Below are 16,212 nucleotides of genomic sequence, written 5' to 3'. Positions count from 1 at the left end.
ATTATGAAAACTTCTAATGATGAAACACACCATGGCAAAATTTGTTTTATACATTTGAGCTTTTAATTTTAAAGTGCCATTGGTTGTCATAAGATTTTCTTCTTTACATTAATGCATGAAGCCTCTAAATTGACCTTCGGAGTGAATGTGAGTGTGGATGGTTGTTCGTCTCTGTGTGGCCCTGAGAGGGACTGCCGACCTGTCCAGGTGTACCCCGCCTCTCGCCCAGTGGTAGCTGGGATAGGCTGCAGCCGCCCTGTGACCCTGAATTGGATTAAAGGGATGGATACTTTAATGCAAAAAAAATTTAATTAAATAAAAAGTTCAAGAAGCCATCCCATATCAAAAAAGAGCAGTATGAGACTGCAAACCTTCATCTGGGCCAAATTAAAATTAAAAAAAGAATCCTTAATCTGGACAGATATTTTTATTCTTGGCTGTGCCTCTGGTAAAATGTTCATGCAAAGCTGTAAGTTCTCTTGTATTCCTGCTAACAAACTCATCAAAAAGTTGTGTGTAGTTTAAAATTCTTCCCAAAACATCATAGACATGCATTTTAGGTGTCACTTACATTCGGATATAACGGTACGTATGTAACTGTAAGTGGCGTCCACCGTATAGAAAGTTAGTGTTACTGTTTGTCAGGGAAATCTCTTTCAAAGCCAGGATTAGGTTGCAACTTTTCAGTGTTAAAGCAAAACAAGACAATCTTAGTACTTTTGTATTATTACAGGACATTTCAATTAAAGATACTTTTCCCACATAATACAGGCAGCTGCAGCTCTTAATGACTGATATTTCCTATAATAACAAGCCACATGTCAGAGTTGATCATAAACCAAGCTTTAAACATAGCGCGCATATTTCACAGGAGATGTCTGTTAGCAGATCTTGAAGCTTGTCAGTTTGAAGTCTCCTGCCACTTTGATGTAGCTGATGACGTCCATACCAGCGCGGTTAGGAAACTGGACTTCCTCTCCATCAGGAAGTTCCACTTCAAACATGTCTTCAGACAGCTTCAAAACAATCTAAATTACAAAACATGCCCTTAAGTTTAACAAGAGGAAAAAAAACAAAAACACAAAACTAAAACTGCCTACAAGGCTAAATGTCAACTTCAAAAATGATCGTCTGCATCCAACACCTAAAAAAAAAGTTTAAATACGCACATCTTTGAGACAGATTCCCTCACCTTTACGTCAGTGCCCCTCTGTAGGGGGTTGTGTATTTCCCGTTTCTCGTCGCCCCAGCAACCAGCAGTCTTTGAGTTGCACACGAGGACAGCTCCATCAGCGTCATCGTGGAAACGTGGGTTGAAGTGCAGTGCAAGGTCGTCTGAGTCACAACCGAGGTCAATCTGGAACCTGAGGGGACCAAAGATTTAGACGCAGTTTAGGGCCCAGTCCCAATTCTCCACTCGGTCCTACCCCTCCCCCATTTTGCTGGGGTAAAGTACCATTTCCTTCAAGGGGGAAATCAAGGAGTAGTGGTCATCTAACCATCCAATGCCCCCAAATCACTGGTTAAATGACCAATTAACCACAATCTTCAATACTTCAAAGGAAAGGGGAAGCTTGCCTCTGCAAAATGGAAGGATGGAACCACGGGGAGAAATCGTGATTGGGCCTAAATGTCAAGTGTTTACAATGTCAAAACAATTTCTAAATGACTGTAATGTAATGTCTTTAGTTGACATACCTCTCAGCATCATACAGAATTTCTCCCTTAATTTTCAGCCTATCTCCAACTTTCAGACCAACGTTCTTCAGTTCAAGTTCCTGTGATGTTTGAGGTTTAAAACCATTTGATTAAAATGCTGTTAGTCAAAGATGCCAATCTACAATCACAGTATGTGACAGGAACAAGCTTACCATGGTCATACTGGGTTCTGCTGAACAGTGCTGGAAGTTGATACAGGCACGATCACTCTTGCTGGAGAAGAGAGGCGAGTCGTGTGAATAAAAGGTCCACGTAATAATAAAGAATAGAAATTGAGCCGATGTATTACATGGCAGTCTCAGATCAACACCATGACAACCACAAGACTTATGCACATGAGAACACTGCTCTGTGTGATCATTGCTGCCCACTTGATCCCTAAACAACCTGTGGGTAACAGCTACTGCCACTGCAAAGCAGCCAAAAGCTGTTTAATTGTTTTTAGACTGTTAGACTTTTGTACAAGCAAAAGCTCTTCAAGACATTCCAGCTTACTCTGAAGCAAAGTTCTGTTCTTTGTCTCTTTGTGGTCATTTTGCATCCGCTCATGAATGTTTGTGCCACATAATTCTTTGTAGTGTTTTGCAGCTTTGTTTTGTCTCTTATTATATCAATTTGGATATTTTCCATCCGTTCCAAGCTATTCTATGGACGTTTGTGGTCATTTTGCACACAGTTAGGGTGGTTTTTGATTTTTTTTGCAGGTGTTTTGTGTCACATTTAATCATTAAGCATACGTTTGTTACTATTTTGCCTCTGTGATCATTTTACATGTTTTATCTCATTTGGTTTTCTATTTCTGTGATATAAACAGCACATTTGCTCAATACCAACCATCCATGGTCTGTGCCCCGGGGACAGTTCGGCAGTGTGTCCACTAGAGGGCAGTAAAATCAAACGCATCATTAAAAGTTCTACAGTATGCATGTATTAAGAAAGAAAAGGAAACGAGTACATTGACTTGGATTTATGCCGGGTGACAAAGTTCATGTAAATTTAATGCCTGTGATACTCTCAATTAGGAAGGTTGAATTAGGGATTTTAACACATACTATATTGAAACAAGTGCTTCTCATTTCCAACTTCCGCCAAAATAGGCGGAAGTGACAAAATAAAGTAAACAGGACCTGTCCACATATTATGATGTTAAGCTAATTCCTTTTTCTTTTAATAAAAAGAGAGCGATTCCGAAAGTCTCTTGGATGTTACGCTTATTGGGTGATATTTTTATGACGAAGCTGTGCTGCAAGTAATAAAAGGTAAATGCTTACGATATGAACGAGCGACATTTTCGTTGCACCTGCCAGTGGGCTACAGAAGCTAATAGCTAAAACAAGCTTTAGCAGGCAATTGTATTTTACTTCCGTCATTTCAATATAGCTTTATTCTGCCATTTCATTTGCATTATATATTTCGATATTATATTTCTTGGGTGGTTAACTTGAAATGTATTTTACTCGCCACCTTGGTTACATGCACTGCACGTTAACAGCTGTTTCCACTGCCGAGCTAGCTTCTCTCCTCCGACAGCATCAGTGACACCAGGAGCTGGAAGGCTGTCAGTGATGGTGGTGTTGATATAAACCTACAACTAGTCTTTTTTTGTTTGTTTTTAATTTACTCCCACCACCACCAAAACTATTCAGCTGCCACCTCTATTTTGATATTTTTCTGTTCCTCTAATTTCTCAGGTACATTTGACAGATGTTATCACTTTCACAGGGACAGGAGTGACAGTCCTGCAATGTTCACAGATATGGACTATGAACTGGAGGAAGACAAACTGTAAGTCTATATATTGTAATCTTGGCCATTCAGTCCTGCACTGTGGTGCATTTGGTATCATTTGCTTTCTCCAATCTTATTGTGACACCTCGGAACACACGGTGACCAAGAGAAGAGTGTCAGTGCATGACTATGCTCTTAAAACTGTAGGAAGTAATGTAGATCCATGTCCCCATATAAACAATTTTTTCACGAATGTCCCAGAAAAGGGTCAACCAAATGCTGCATGCTTTTCATCAACAGCGGGATTCCAACAGTGCCTGGCTCAGTGACACTGAAGAAAGATGCTAATAACCTTATCGGCATCAGCATTGGTGGTGGGGCACAGTACTGTCCTTGTCTCTATATTGTCCAGGTTGGTACAAAAAAAGGAAACCCAACAGATCAATGACCACATGTTTCCATCATATCCGATTACTATTGTAGCACATACTGTATGCGATAGTTCAAGAGTGAAATGGAAGCAGTAAAAATCAGTTTTATGATTTTTTTTTTTATGAAAAACCACCACCTCCTTGTTACCTTTTCAGTGTGGTTGTTCTTGTCTCACAGGTGTTTGATAACACCCCGGCAGCTCTTGATGGGACGTTGGCGGCCGGTGATGAGATCACGGGTGTGAACGGGAAGACGGTGAAGGGAAAAACAAAAGTGGAGGTGGCCAAGATGATTCAAGCTGTCCAGGTATTGAGCCAATGGGAAAGAACCTGCAGTTCTTAGTTATTGAAAGCTCTGAACAGAAAGAGCATTTTATTGACTTATACCAGTCGACTAATCAAGCACATTTGATTAGTAGCACCTGGCTTTTGCTTCCCTGCTTACTTCCTTCATTTTTCACACTCTACTTTGGCATTTTTTCTTAATTTTTGAATGAATAAATAATGACACAATGTCATCAGTCATGTGCTTTTGTTCGTCCTACGTTGAATTTGACTTGTTTTAAGAGCTGTTAGGATTAGATTTTTTTAAATTTTCTTTTTAATCGAATTGAAAAGGGTAGTGTTACTTTATGTATACTTGTTTCAGAGCCATTGTTGGTTTAATTTTTCTGCGAACAGAAGAAACGCATGATCTAAACCAGGGATGTCCAAAGTCGGTCCTTGAGGGCCGCTGTCCTGCAGTTTTTAGATGTTGCCCTACTTCAACACACCTGATTCAGATTAAATGGATCACTTCAACAGATTTTTAAGTTCTGCCCAAGCCTGTTAACAATGTCTTGATCTGAATCAGGTGTGTTGAAGCAGGGCAACATCTAAAACCTGCAGGACAGCAGCCCTCATGGACTGACTTTGGACATCCCTGATCTAAACAACCAGTTCTGTAAAGACTTTTCACTATGTCATCATTTGTTTTTTTACGATGTTTACACCAACCCTGAGTATTAACCCTACCCTAGGCATCATCTTCCTAATCTTTTAAATATGGTGTAGCCTTTGAAATCTGCAACACACAGGGATGCAAACAAAACGACACAGGAGGAGACGATCACTCACTTTTTGTTTGATATCCTGCTGCGACTCGTCTTCACCCGTGAACAGTCCAACAGTTGACTGATGGTTGTGATCCCAGCATCAGACCGAGGGGAAAAGGGGGTTTACTGCCCTGCCGGCTTGGGCTAAAGGGGTCGGAACAATAGCCCGTAGCATCACGTCACCAATGCAGAGTGGACGTGTTGTTTCTGACATCCTTTGTTCAGACCCAGAAAAATTCCATGACTTCCCGCATGGAGGGATAAAGACAGTTTTCAGTGAGGGAATTAAAGGATTAGATCGTGTTGGCGTTACCCTTTCGATGGCAGATACTTTGTGTGAATGTCACCTTTGGCACCACGAAAGTTTTCACATTCATTTTACCCCCGAAAAAATGGCCAGTGTGTTCTCAGTTTTATGTTATTGTCAAATTAAATAGGTGAATGAAGTGGCCTTTTTTATTTTTAACACATATTCAACATATTTAGGTTGTTTTTCTATCCGCTTATCTCTTGGTCATGTGTTCACAGGCAGAGGCAGTAATCCACTACAACAAACTGCAGGCTGACCCAAAGCAGGGGAAGTCTCTGGATATAGGTATCTCCCACTAGTCACACTAGTTGTCTTAAACTATTGTTTGTATAATTCTCTGTGTATCGTGTCACGGTGCTCTGCGTTTTTACACGATTGTGCATTAAACGCAAATTTTTTCGTGTTTCAGTGCTGAAAAAAGTCAAACATCGCCTCGTGGAGAATATGAGCTCCGGCACAGCGGATGCTCTCGGACTTAGTAGAGCTATTCTATGCAACGGTGAAATTACAATTGATAGCTTTTTTTTTTTTTTTTTTTTTTAGTATGAATACTGTCGGTTTAAGGTTGGAAATAGTTTAAAGATATTCCTTTCTTCGCAGATGGCCTGGTCAAAAGACTGGAAGAGTTGGAGAAAACAGCAGAGCTCTACAAAGGTGACGAATTGATGTGTGCCATAGCTCTAATTTGTTTGATTGGGGACACGGACACCCAGGTACACGCATTAATGTTTAACAGAGGGTGCTACAAGGGTGAGGACACCTCCCTTTTACTTTGCAGACACACGTTTACCGACTGAAACTCCAACGGCAGCAGTTTGCAGACAAAAAGATTTGAGATTGATGGAGTTTATGGGTCTGACCACCGTGGACAAGTCAAAGATAAAAACACAAAATAAAAGCTTCCTTATTGCTTCAGAGAGTCGTGCTTATCAGAAGCTCTAATCCAGGATGAAGTGTAATACCCCATATCCCTTTGTGTTGTAGTGGTAGTGACTGGTTCTGAATATTTTGTAGCTCCCAGAGCACTGAAGCTGACACTTTGAAGCTTTGAAGAGGTACGCTGCTGCGTCTCATCTCTCTCCTTGTCTCCTTGCAGGTCTCATGGAGCACACAAAGAAGCTGCTCAGAGCTTTCTTTGAGCTTTCTCAAACTCACAGAGGTCAGTTGATGTGTTGAAAAATCAGAAATGATTAAACTGGATCATAACATTACCAAATTGCACTCCCCCCCCACTCCCTCTTTTTCTAGTAATGTTAGAATAATAATAACTCATATTTCACACCTGTACATGTTTACTCCGACGTTGGCAGTTTTTCTCCACACGTCTGTATCTCATAGGCATTCGATCATGTGCTTTTTCAGCGTTCGGAGACGTTTTTTCTGTCATTGGCGTCCGAGAGCCCCAGGCTGCAGCCAGCGAGGCGTTTGTGAAGTTTGCCGATGCTCATCGCAACATTGAGAAATACGGTATACAGCTGCTGAAGACCATCAAGCCCGTGAGTGAAGGATGCATTCTTTCTTTGAACGTATTGCTCGTCATCCATCTCAATGAGATGTCGTTGAGATGTCACATCTTGATGTGCAGATGCTCCATGACTTGAACACCTACCTTCACAAGGCCATACCGGACACCAAGCTCACCATCCGCAAGTACCTGGATGTGAAGTTTGAATACCTGGTAGGGCCACAGCTTTGTGTTGGTCTGCTTTCTAATGCAGAATGTCGCTCTCGCCTCTGCTCGGTAGGTTTTCTGTGAGCCAGCACGGTGAATAACAGGATAAACTACTTTGTTTCTTTCAGTCATACTGCCTGAAGGTGAAGGAAATGGACGATGAAGAATACAGCAGTATTGTGAGTAGTCATCCGTAAAATATCAGTGACTATTTCAGGTGTCTTGTCTAAAAAGATGTCCTTTTTTTTTTTTCCTCTACACATTCTTGTCCATCACGTTCTGTGTTTTCTCCTTCTGTCTTTCTAATGCACGGACACAAAGGCAAACATTTGAAATCCTGGCTGTTAGAGGACCTACCGGCATCGTGCTTGTAACCAAGGGCTCCGTCTACTTACTGATATTCCCAGTATACTTGTTTAAACTAGGACCTTGTAGTGAGGTGTTCTTATCAAACTAAAGTGAAATTAAAAACTAAACCAATCAAGTTCAAACTGAGCATATGTTTTAAAAAGAATTGTGTTGAAACGTGTGGTGTTTAAAACCTAATGTAGAATTTAAATGTTACTAACCATCGCGTCTTTTATTGAAACAAGGTTGTTCTCGGTCATGTTCAGACTCAAACCACACGGTGCTTACTGACAGCCACCATTCGTAGCCTTGATGAATTTAGTGGATCTGCCTGTGTCCTTCGTCTTTTTTCCCTTCAACGTGTCACTTTATATAAACCTGTGAACAATGGGCTTCTCCCACAGGCCATGGGAGAACCCATGTATCGCGTCAGCACCGGTAACTACGAGTACCGCCTGGTGCTGCGCTGTCGGCAGGAGGCTCGTGCCCGCTTCGCTAAAATGAGGAAGGACGTCTTGGAGAAGATAGAGCTGCTGGATCAGAAACATGGTTTGTTTTGGTTTGCTGTTATTTTCTCCTGTCACTCACTGCATCACTTCACTGATATACACTTCACAGATTCCCTCCACTATCGGAGTTATGCCTTTCACTCAGTCCACCATCCGACCTTTAAACAACATTTCCATGTGGTATTTAAATGAAAGCGTCAGGCTGGATACAAAGAAGCATAGCAGCCGGTTCAGGTTAAATGAGGGAAGCGTCATATAATCCCGGCCTTTAGCAGCTGAGACATTTTGTTGCCGCTCATTGACGGTTCCTCCTCTGCCTCCTCACCATCTGCAGTTCAGGACATTGTGTTCCAGCTGCAGCGCTTCGTCTCAGGCATGTCACATTACTACGATGAGTGCTACGCCGTTCTGAAGGAGGCGGACGTGTTCCCCATTGAAGTGGACCTCTCCCGCACCATGATCAACTACAGCAGCCAGTCGCTGGCGTACACAGACGAGGATGACGAGGACGGAGGAGGCGGAGAGGAGGAAGAGGAGGAGGAGGAGGGGGGTAGCAGTCAAGCAGAGAACGGCTCCGAGAAATTGATTGATGACGAATGAGAATGTGTTTTTTGTGTGCGTGTTAGTTTTTTTTTTTTTTTTTACATCACTTGTATTTAACACCGTTTCACTCACAGAATATTGCAGCTGAAACTGTTCATACTGTCGTCACACGGGTGAATACCACATATAGCTGCTGCTCTAACACAGCACGTTGGATTCTCTCATACCAACAGCTTTCTGATTGTTTTTACTGTGTTGTTTTCCCTTTTCCAAATTGTGATTCAGATTTCTCTTTAAAGAGCAACTTCTCGCATTTTCCTGAGACACGATTTCACGTGAGTGAAATTCGTTTCAATGTGAGTGATGTAAGTTGGAGGGTGGGATCTTTAAGCGTATGAGCTGTGCCTTTCTTTGCTCCGTCTAGAATGAAGTTTAATTTGTCTGAGTTATGTGTCGGTTTGCAAAAGATTGAATCTTGTAGCTTTATATTTATTTTGAATATTTGATTTTAGTTTCTTTCTGCTGCATATTTTTGCTCAGAAACTGTTCAGCAATCAACTCACTGATTTTCCATTGTATCAGTCTCGTTGGGGACACGCTGGTGTGTTTGTTAGGTGTAACACATCTGAGTTTTCTTCTTAGCATACTGTAAGTTGTTTTTTTCAGGTGGCACTGTACATTTGCAAGTGTCCATCCGAAAAAGCTTTGACACAATAACTTTGTTAAAATGGATAACACTATGCTTTTACATTCCCGGAAATAATGGGATTAAGGTTTAGCCTGTAAGATCTTATAGGTACACACAAACCTCACAGCGCTTTCCCATGCTGTGGATATGTGTATAGAAGTGTATACTGCGGGAGAAAGGGTGGACAAACTTTTGCCGTGTGATATTTCTCGCCATTTCCACTATATTTATTTCGTTTTTAATTATATTTGAACATTTTAAAGAGGAGAATTTATACCAAAAAAAAAAACAAAGAAAGGGAAAAAAAACTGTATTAAGTGTTTTCTCTGTGTGACCACTGGGGGGCAGCATTGCTCCCGATTCAACTACACTGCAGGAACGAGTGCGCCTACGGCTTTGTGTTGGATTAAAACATGTTGTGTTGTTTATTTATCAGCACTAAAAATAGTGCTCTATTTTATTTGTTAAAGAACTGTGCTACAAAAGGGACCTAATATATGTTTTATTGTACATCGGCTTTTTCTTCAATATTTACAGTATATTGGCCGCTTTTAGGTAGATTTATTTGGAACTGACCTGATGATGTGATCATCGTAATCGTTTATGGTGACGGTAGGGGTGTAGCATACATAAACGCAAAGAGTAACACTTAGAGCTCAGTGTTTGGCCCTTTATCAGAAGGATAGCTAATCTTTTTCTATTGTCACTTTTGTCTCTCTCGATTGCGCTGCAGTGTTTGTGACTACGAAATATCAAATAAAGTAACTATATATATCATGTGTAGTGAAATGCTTAATTGTAAATGTATATATATAAAAAAATGTAACTACAACACCAGGTTCTATCGGTACATCGCCTATAAGTTTGAATTTAAATGCCTTGTTCAGACAAGGAGCCCCAGTGGCCTAATGGATAAGGCACTGGCCTCCTAAGCCAGGGATTGTGGGTTCGAGTCCCATCTGGGGTGGTCTATGTTTTGCTTTCGTTTATGTCTAATAGTATGACAAAGTAAAATATTTGATGGTAGTATGAATAATTTTAGTTTAATTAAATATTTTTAATGCAGATGTCTGTTCAGTCACAGAGTACTGTTTCCTTATTCCCGCAGCCAATCAGGAAACGCTCCGCTCCCGTGACTCTCGGATGACACAGTCTTTCCCTCTGTCACATAACATTTGATTTCCTTCTCGCTTCCACTTCTTTTCGTTGATTCGTGTCTTTATGCTACACCAGTCTCAGCGTTTCACTGCATTCACGTACACACGCTTTCAATAATGAGTCTGTATGTATTTCTTTTACTCCATGTGGTTGCGACCTTCGCCTCTGCTAACAGTAAGTAGGACGAGCGTGTGAATATTGTGGGCTGGTTGTATAAAGATTGCTTTGTTTTTAGAGGAGTCGGCCAGGAGTAGCTGGTTTAAAGCGTGCAGGAGGAAGTTTATGAATGCGTGTTACTCAGATCCAGCTGTGATTTATGGTGTCCTTACAATGGCATTACAATGCAAGAGCTGAATATATTTTATGGAGGGAAATCCCCCAAAGTAATTAAATGTTTCTTTAAACTTTCATTTTCGTATCATTCACATATATGTGAACTCGTGGTATTACCGAAACTCGTAGGTTTATAAACTAAAGAAATGCAGATCTAAAAGGATTGGATGTAAGAAATGTAATGTGAATGTACTAGAACTTCTTAAGCACTAAGGATGAACTTAATCATGTTATCTACACTTAAATGATTTATAAGATCATCATTTCATCTTACATTAGTGTAAGATTAGTGTCACTTAAAAAAAAAAGTAACATCAGCAACAGTTATTACATTTGATCTTATTTCATGCCAACTTCAATAACTTTTACAGCAATCCTTCGAAGGGAATGTTTTACAGAACTTCAAATTGAGTATTTGTCTCCATCATACATTTTTCTACCCAGAGATGACAGCAGCCACTGTGTACTGGGACCCTCAGCACAAGATTGTTCAGCTAAAGGAGGGAGTGCTTGAGACAGAGGGGGATGCCTACGGGTACCTGAATGACACCCTGCTCAGTACAGGCTGGAGTGTCCTAGAGATCCGCGCGGGATACGGAAAGACCCCCGAAACTGACGAGGTCACTTTCTTTTTGGCCGGGTTCCTCGAAGGTTTCCTCACAGCCCAGTAAGTGTCAGCAATCGCAATCCTTACTGCATGCTTTTCTCAATTTTAAAAGGAGGCCTGCATTGCCTCTGAAACATACTGTACTCAAAATGAACTCCCGAACTTTAAATCCTGTATTATCATGTTTCTGAATATTAATTTCGAGTTGTGCTTGCTCTTCTTCCTGAGGCAGATGATGGACCACTACACCAACATGTATCCGCAGCTGGTCCACGACCCGAAGATCCTCAGCCCAGTTAAGACTTTCATGGAGTGAGTCTGTTCTCTATTCCCTTTAAAAAATCAAAACCTCAGCAGCAGCAGCAGCCCTGCAACCACAGACAGCTCATAGTCTGAGGTGTGCATCGCCGTCTTCGTCTTTCATATCCTCTTCTCAGAAAAAGTTCAGTTGATGGTACTCCCAACCCTGTGCGCATTGTGACCAAACATTTAAGCTCTCTGCACTGGCATTCAGCTGCTGATCAAACACAACACCGCTGAATAAAGCTGATTCATGACACTGATTGTCAGTCCAAGAGGATTGTATTTATTTCATTTTGTTTGAGGTTTATATGAAAGAGTAACAATGAATAATGAGTAAACAGGAACTGCCACTTTTGCACTTACAGGAAGCAAGACTCATGGGTCAGAGAGCAGGTGAAACTGAACAAGAGCTCTGATCCTCTGTGGAAACACGCAGGCTTCATCGTGGCCCAGATGGACGGGCTGCAAGCAGGAGTGGCCGAGTGGGCCAAGAAACAAGGGAAGAAGGTAAGATACCCATCGCTTAGCGCTTTTATCCAACAGAAACAAGCGTACACAGAATGTTTACCACAAGAACAATGACTGAATAAAAATTTGAAAATCAATCAATCAATCAATCAATTATACTTTATTAATCCCCGAGGGGAAATTCCAAGAAAGAGACGAGAACCAACCTCAGTGCAAAAAAAAATAAAACATTCGTAACAACCTTTATGATGCACACTTCATCTGACTGGTCCGATCTATTTATAAAGCATTTTAACAAGTTATTTTTTAAAATGAGGAAGATTCAGTACCAAACAAATGTGTCACTCTGAAATTTAAAGGGACATTAAATTGTATGTATTTGCAGAACTGAGACGCAGTGTATTTTCCACACGTTAGTTTAAGATTCACTCTGGAAAACAACAACTTTAAAGGGCCGATATGATTATATAACTATGTAATAGATATTTAGTAAATTACCATAAGTTCCTAATCTTATTAGGCTGACCCTTTGAAGATAGGTTTACAGTTTTATGCTCTGCTTTAATATAATTTGAGTTCAGCTTGCAAAAGAAGGAAGATATTTGACTTTCTCAGCTTATAGTTTATTCGTTGTGTGGTTGTGTCTCTACAGAAAAATAGCACTTTAATATAAAAACAAATTTGGTTTGCCAACCAGCTGTTTAACTGCTGTCCTTCCCACAGCCGCTGTCGCTGTTTACCATCCAGTTCCTGAACGCAGTGGGAGACCTGTTGGACCTGATCCCAGCCTTGGTCCCAGACTCCAACCATCCGCTCAGAGACTTCAAACTTCCAGGGATGGGCCACTGCTCTGCACTCATCAAGGTCAGATGATCAGATGATTTTCATACTTTGCAAAGTGAGCGAGGGAGCAGGCAATTTCCTGTATAATCTAATGTGTTGCTGCATTAGTGAAATGAAAGGATTTCTATGTGAAAAGGATGCCAATACATTGTAAATCTGAGCTGAGCAGGGTCATTAATTATTAGTTATAAGATTAACTAGATTAATAATATATATTTTTTTGCAGCACTCGTTGAAATTAGCTGAGTTTTAAATGACTTTGTAGTTGAACTGAGATACAGATTTCTGGACCACTTGAAGTCAGTAGTCCAGAAATGTTAAATAAGTAAGATGGCACTTAGCATTTAAATCCAAAATTTCTATTAAATGATCTTTTAGAGCTTTTGTATAATTTTATTTGTTTATCACTACCTTTGTGATTTGTGTGTCTTTGCAAGCCTTCAATAAGCCCCTCCCCCTTGCAGGTTAGCAAACTCAATGACTTAAAGAGTGAGGAAATTCAGTCATGTCAAAATACACACTACAGTGCTACTGTATTTAGATCTAGAGCCGTTATAGTTATTAGAGTTTTGTGCTCCTTAAACACAGCTCAGTTGTAAGATCGCGGTACAGTTTGGTGAAACTCCAGACGTTGGTGTGAGACAGGGGGCTTGCATCAGGAGAGAAATTAAAGATAAACTCTCAGGAACAATTATTTTACTAAATACAACTGACTAACCCACCACCACCTACCACTGTGCAGACCCCATAAGCAGAGATGAGTTGTAATATGATGCACTACCCGAATAAGAAAGCATTGTAAAGCAGCACTCCACAAAATGTCAACGTTCTCCTTCTGAATTTCTGCATTTATGCGTCACAAAACATTGACCACGGACGTTTCAAGCACACATTTCCAGGAAATATTATGCATATACTGTGTGGATGAAAAAAAAACTTTCAACTGCAAGTCTTCTCCTGAGGTTTTTTCATTCTTATTCAAACCGAAATGTCTTTTTGGAATCCTGAACCTTAAGTCCAGTTCACTGTTTTCTGCCCTCGTCAGATGCTGCCAGGTTATGAAAACCTCCTGTTTGCTCACTCCAGCTGGTACACGTACGCTGCCACGATGCGTATCTACAAACACTGGGATTTTCACATCGCTGAGCCCCACACAGCCACTGGGAGGCTGTCCTTCAGCAGCTATCCTGGTATGTTCTGGTAAAAAAACGGCAGTAGGGATATTGTAGAGATGTGCGTCTGCAGCTTGTCCGCACAAACAAAAAGTTACCACAGTCGGGAGTCAATAATGTCCAGAAAGTCAGCACAGGTCGGCTGTTTTACGCCACTTATCACATGTCTTTCCATTGCTTTGGCTAAAGAATCTCTGCTTATCTCTCCTAATCTCCTGCCTCCCCTTCATCAATCTGTTTTCATCAATGAATCCCATGTCTGGAACCTGGATTGTGTCTCCAGGTTTCCTGGTGTCTCTGGATGACTTTTACCTCTTGGGCAGTGGTCTGATGATGACACAGACTACCAACAATGTCTTCAACTCCTCGCTGTTTGACGCAATTACCCCAAACAGCCTGTTTGCGTGGCAGAGGGTCAGACTGGCTCACAGCTTGGCACATACAGGAGAGGAGTGGGCCAAAACCTTCTCCATGTACAACTCCGGTCAGTGGAGCACAGTCATCGTTTAGTTTAGAAGCAGCAAATGTGCACATTTATGTGGTGTATGCGTTTTTCAGTTGTTTTAAAAAAAGAAGAGTTTATTCCAGAATCCAAAGTAATATTCTTTTAAGTTAAAAGAATAAGCAAGACGACTCCACACACCATGTTGAGACCATTTTTGCTTGTTCACCACTCACTCATGTAGGCACATACAACAACCAGTACATGGTGTTGGACAGGAGCAAAGTGAAGCTGGGCCACAGCATTGGTGACGGCGCCCTGACCGTGGTGGAGCAGATCCCCGGCTTGGTGGAGTACTCTGACCAGACGCAGGCTCTGCGCAGAGGTAATGGATCTTTTTTAGTCCTTTTGTTTTTGACAATATCTGTCGCATTTTTTCTTTTCTTTTCTTGCAATCTGTTTTCCTCTCTGGTTCTGTTTTAACACAGGTTACTGGCCATCCTATAATATCCCCTTCCACCCCAAAATCTACATGCTCAGTGGGTACGGAGAAATGTGGAGCGAGTACGGTGAAGACTTCTCCTACGACCTCTGTCCCAGAGCAAAGATCTTCCGCCGCGATCAGTCTGATGTCAAAGATCTGGACTCCCTGAAGCACATCATGAGATTGAATGGTGGGTTGCTCCACATCCTCACTCAGCTGCGTGATTAGCTTCGCGTTTTGCGCTCGAGTAACAGTTAATATTCCGTTACTTGCCCAGAAGTCTGTCAGCGTCATTTTTCCTGCCGCGCGACATTTCTTGTTTGCTTGCTTTCAGACTACAAGAAGGATCCATACTCCAAGGGCGACCCCTGCAAGACCATCTGTTGCCGTAATGACCTGAGAGCAGAGAGGCCTTCACCGGGAGGTTGCTATGACACTAAGGTAGTACCCGATCACCATGACGACCGCGTGTTAGCATAGATTTGGTAGAATCAAGCGCTTTTTAGCCCTGCTCTCGCTCTCACTCACCTGCGTGTTGTTCTTCGTCCAGGTGACAGACTTCCACATGGCAGGGGACTTTGTGGCGGAGGCGGTGAATGGGCCAACGACACAGGATGGACTCCCACCCTTCCTCTGGGATAAATACGGCAGCATCTCCCACCAGGGCCTGCCACAGTACTACAACTTCACCTTTGTCAAGATGCAGCCCCTCCTGTTTGAACCATGAGGTGCTTCTGTGGCTGACGCGTGTGACAGACAGAGGAAGATGCTTCCTGTCTGATGATTTCCACAGTGATGAATGTCCAGGCTCACGGGTACAATCTGTTGTTTATTTTCTGTGCATTTTACATAGGACTGTACTCTGTTACATGATTAGAACAAATCTTGTTATACAGCAGTATTTGGACAACTATGTCGCTCAGGTGTAGGGAATGATTTTAACAACAGAAGGAGTTTGTAGCCATTGGTGCCTTAACCACTTACAGTAACTTTATGATTTGATAAATAAGCCAAATCAATGCACAAAATCATTTTAAATACTTTTAGGAGCTCGCGTTTTATTTTCTTTTTTCAAAGCTTGAATGTCTCCATACATGCAAACACTATCATTACAATCATAGATGAAAGAGTGCAATGTCATCCTCAGGTGTTGATTTCTCTGATTTATTTTGCCTTTTCTCACCTTTATTTCCTCTCATCTCAGGTCTGTATTTTTCAATAAGCCTGCGTGTAATTCTGGAATACTGTGTATCATGCAGTCATTTCAGGTTTCTGCTGTTTATTAAAGTTTTACATTTGTACCAGTACAGTCCTGTCTTGACCTTCACCCACTGAGGTTTAGAAATTGACTTCACTGTGT

At 41.4% G+C, this 16,212-nt stretch overlaps 3 protein-coding genes and 1 non-coding gene across 5 annotated transcripts; 3 read left to right on the top strand and 1 right to left on the bottom strand.

The window, feature by feature from the left end:
* Window positions 1-493: 493 nt before the first annotated feature.
* LOC142370706 (galectin-2-like) lies at window positions 494-1,880 on the bottom strand. The gene is made up of 4 exons (XM_075453137.1): window positions 1,872-1,880; window positions 1,699-1,778; window positions 1,193-1,364; window positions 494-1,028 (listed from the first exon to the last, which is right to left on the bottom strand). The coding sequence occupies exons 1-4, from the start codon at window positions 1,878-1,880 to the stop codon at window positions 882-884; spliced, it is 408 nt and encodes a 135-aa protein (XP_075309252.1). The 3' UTR covers window positions 494-881.
* A 940-nt stretch (window positions 1,881-2,820) lies between these two features.
* pick1 (protein interacting with prkca 1) lies at window positions 2,821-9,819 on the top strand. Of its 2 annotated transcripts, none has more exons than XM_075454386.1 (13): window positions 2,821-2,978; window positions 3,442-3,504; window positions 3,748-3,859; window positions 4,057-4,185; window positions 5,501-5,567; window positions 5,692-5,781; window positions 5,883-5,936; window positions 6,379-6,441; window positions 6,645-6,778; window positions 6,868-6,960; window positions 7,083-7,133; window positions 7,707-7,851; window positions 8,146-9,819. In XM_075454386.1, the coding sequence occupies exons 2-13, from the start codon at window positions 3,464-3,466 to the stop codon at window positions 8,409-8,411; spliced, it is 1,245 nt and encodes a 414-aa protein (XP_075310501.1). In that variant the 5' UTR covers window positions 2,821-2,978; window positions 3,442-3,463; the 3' UTR covers window positions 8,412-9,819. The 2 variants fall into 2 exon arrangements, with proteins under 2 accessions (XP_075310501.1, XP_075310502.1); XM_075454387.1 differs by having other exon boundaries at window positions 3,411-3,504.
* A 117-nt stretch (window positions 9,820-9,936) lies between these two features.
* Window positions 9,937-10,009, top strand: trnar-ccu (transfer RNA arginine (anticodon CCU)). The gene has a single exon. It is a non-coding gene; the product is annotated as a tRNA-Arg (tRNA).
* A 164-nt stretch (window positions 10,010-10,173) lies between these two features.
* Window positions 10,174-16,153, top strand: plbd1a (phospholipase B domain containing 1a). The gene is made up of 11 exons (XM_075453361.1): window positions 10,174-10,374; window positions 10,978-11,200; window positions 11,369-11,452; window positions 11,809-11,950; window positions 12,635-12,775; window positions 13,800-13,944; window positions 14,210-14,410; window positions 14,613-14,753; window positions 14,857-15,042; window positions 15,187-15,293; window positions 15,403-16,153. The coding sequence occupies exons 1-11, from the start codon at window positions 10,317-10,319 to the stop codon at window positions 15,577-15,579; spliced, it is 1,605 nt and encodes a 534-aa protein (XP_075309476.1). The 5' UTR covers window positions 10,174-10,316; the 3' UTR covers window positions 15,580-16,153.
* Window positions 16,154-16,212: the final 59 nt, after the last annotated feature.

This window comes from Odontesthes bonariensis, chromosome 21 (assembly GCF_027942865.1).
Source record: "Odontesthes bonariensis isolate fOdoBon6 chromosome 21, fOdoBon6.hap1, whole genome shotgun sequence".
In the NCBI taxonomy this organism is placed as follows: domain Eukaryota; kingdom Metazoa; phylum Chordata; class Actinopteri; order Atheriniformes; family Atherinopsidae; genus Odontesthes; species Odontesthes bonariensis.
Note: the sequence above shows the minus strand (reverse complement) of the source record. Positions and strands in the feature narration are given on the sequence as shown.

Excerpts from the sequence above, each read along its gene's own strand:
- LOC142370706 (XM_075453137.1), bottom strand. Across the intron at positions 1,365-1,698 it reads ATTCTGTATGATGCTGAGAG|GTTCCAGATTGACCTCGGTT; the intron begins GTATGTCAACTA and ends TGGTCCCCTCAG. Across the intron at positions 1,029-1,192 it reads AGAGGGGCACTGACGTAAAG|ATTGTTTTGAAGCTGTCTGA; the intron begins GTGAGGGAATCT and ends TTTGTAATTTAG.
- plbd1a (XM_075453361.1), top strand. The coding sequence starts at position 10,317 with ATGAGTCTGTATGTATTTCTTTTACTCCATGTGGTTGCGACCTTCGCC. Across the intron at positions 10,375-10,977 it reads GACCTTCGCCTCTGCTAACA|AGATGACAGCAGCCACTGTG; the intron begins GTAAGTAGGACG and ends TTTTCTACCCAG. Across the intron at positions 14,754-14,856 it reads GACGCAGGCTCTGCGCAGAG|GTTACTGGCCATCCTATAAT; the intron begins GTAATGGATCTT and ends GTTTTAACACAG.
- pick1 (XM_075454386.1), top strand. The coding sequence starts at position 3,464 with ATGTTCACAGATATGGACTATGAACTGGAGGAAGACAAACT. Across the intron at positions 6,442-6,644 it reads GCTTTCTCAAACTCACAGAG|CGTTCGGAGACGTTTTTTCT; the intron begins GTCAGTTGATGT and ends GTGCTTTTTCAG. Across the intron at positions 6,961-7,082 it reads ATGTGAAGTTTGAATACCTG|TCATACTGCCTGAAGGTGAA; the intron begins GTAGGGCCACAG and ends TGTTTCTTTCAG.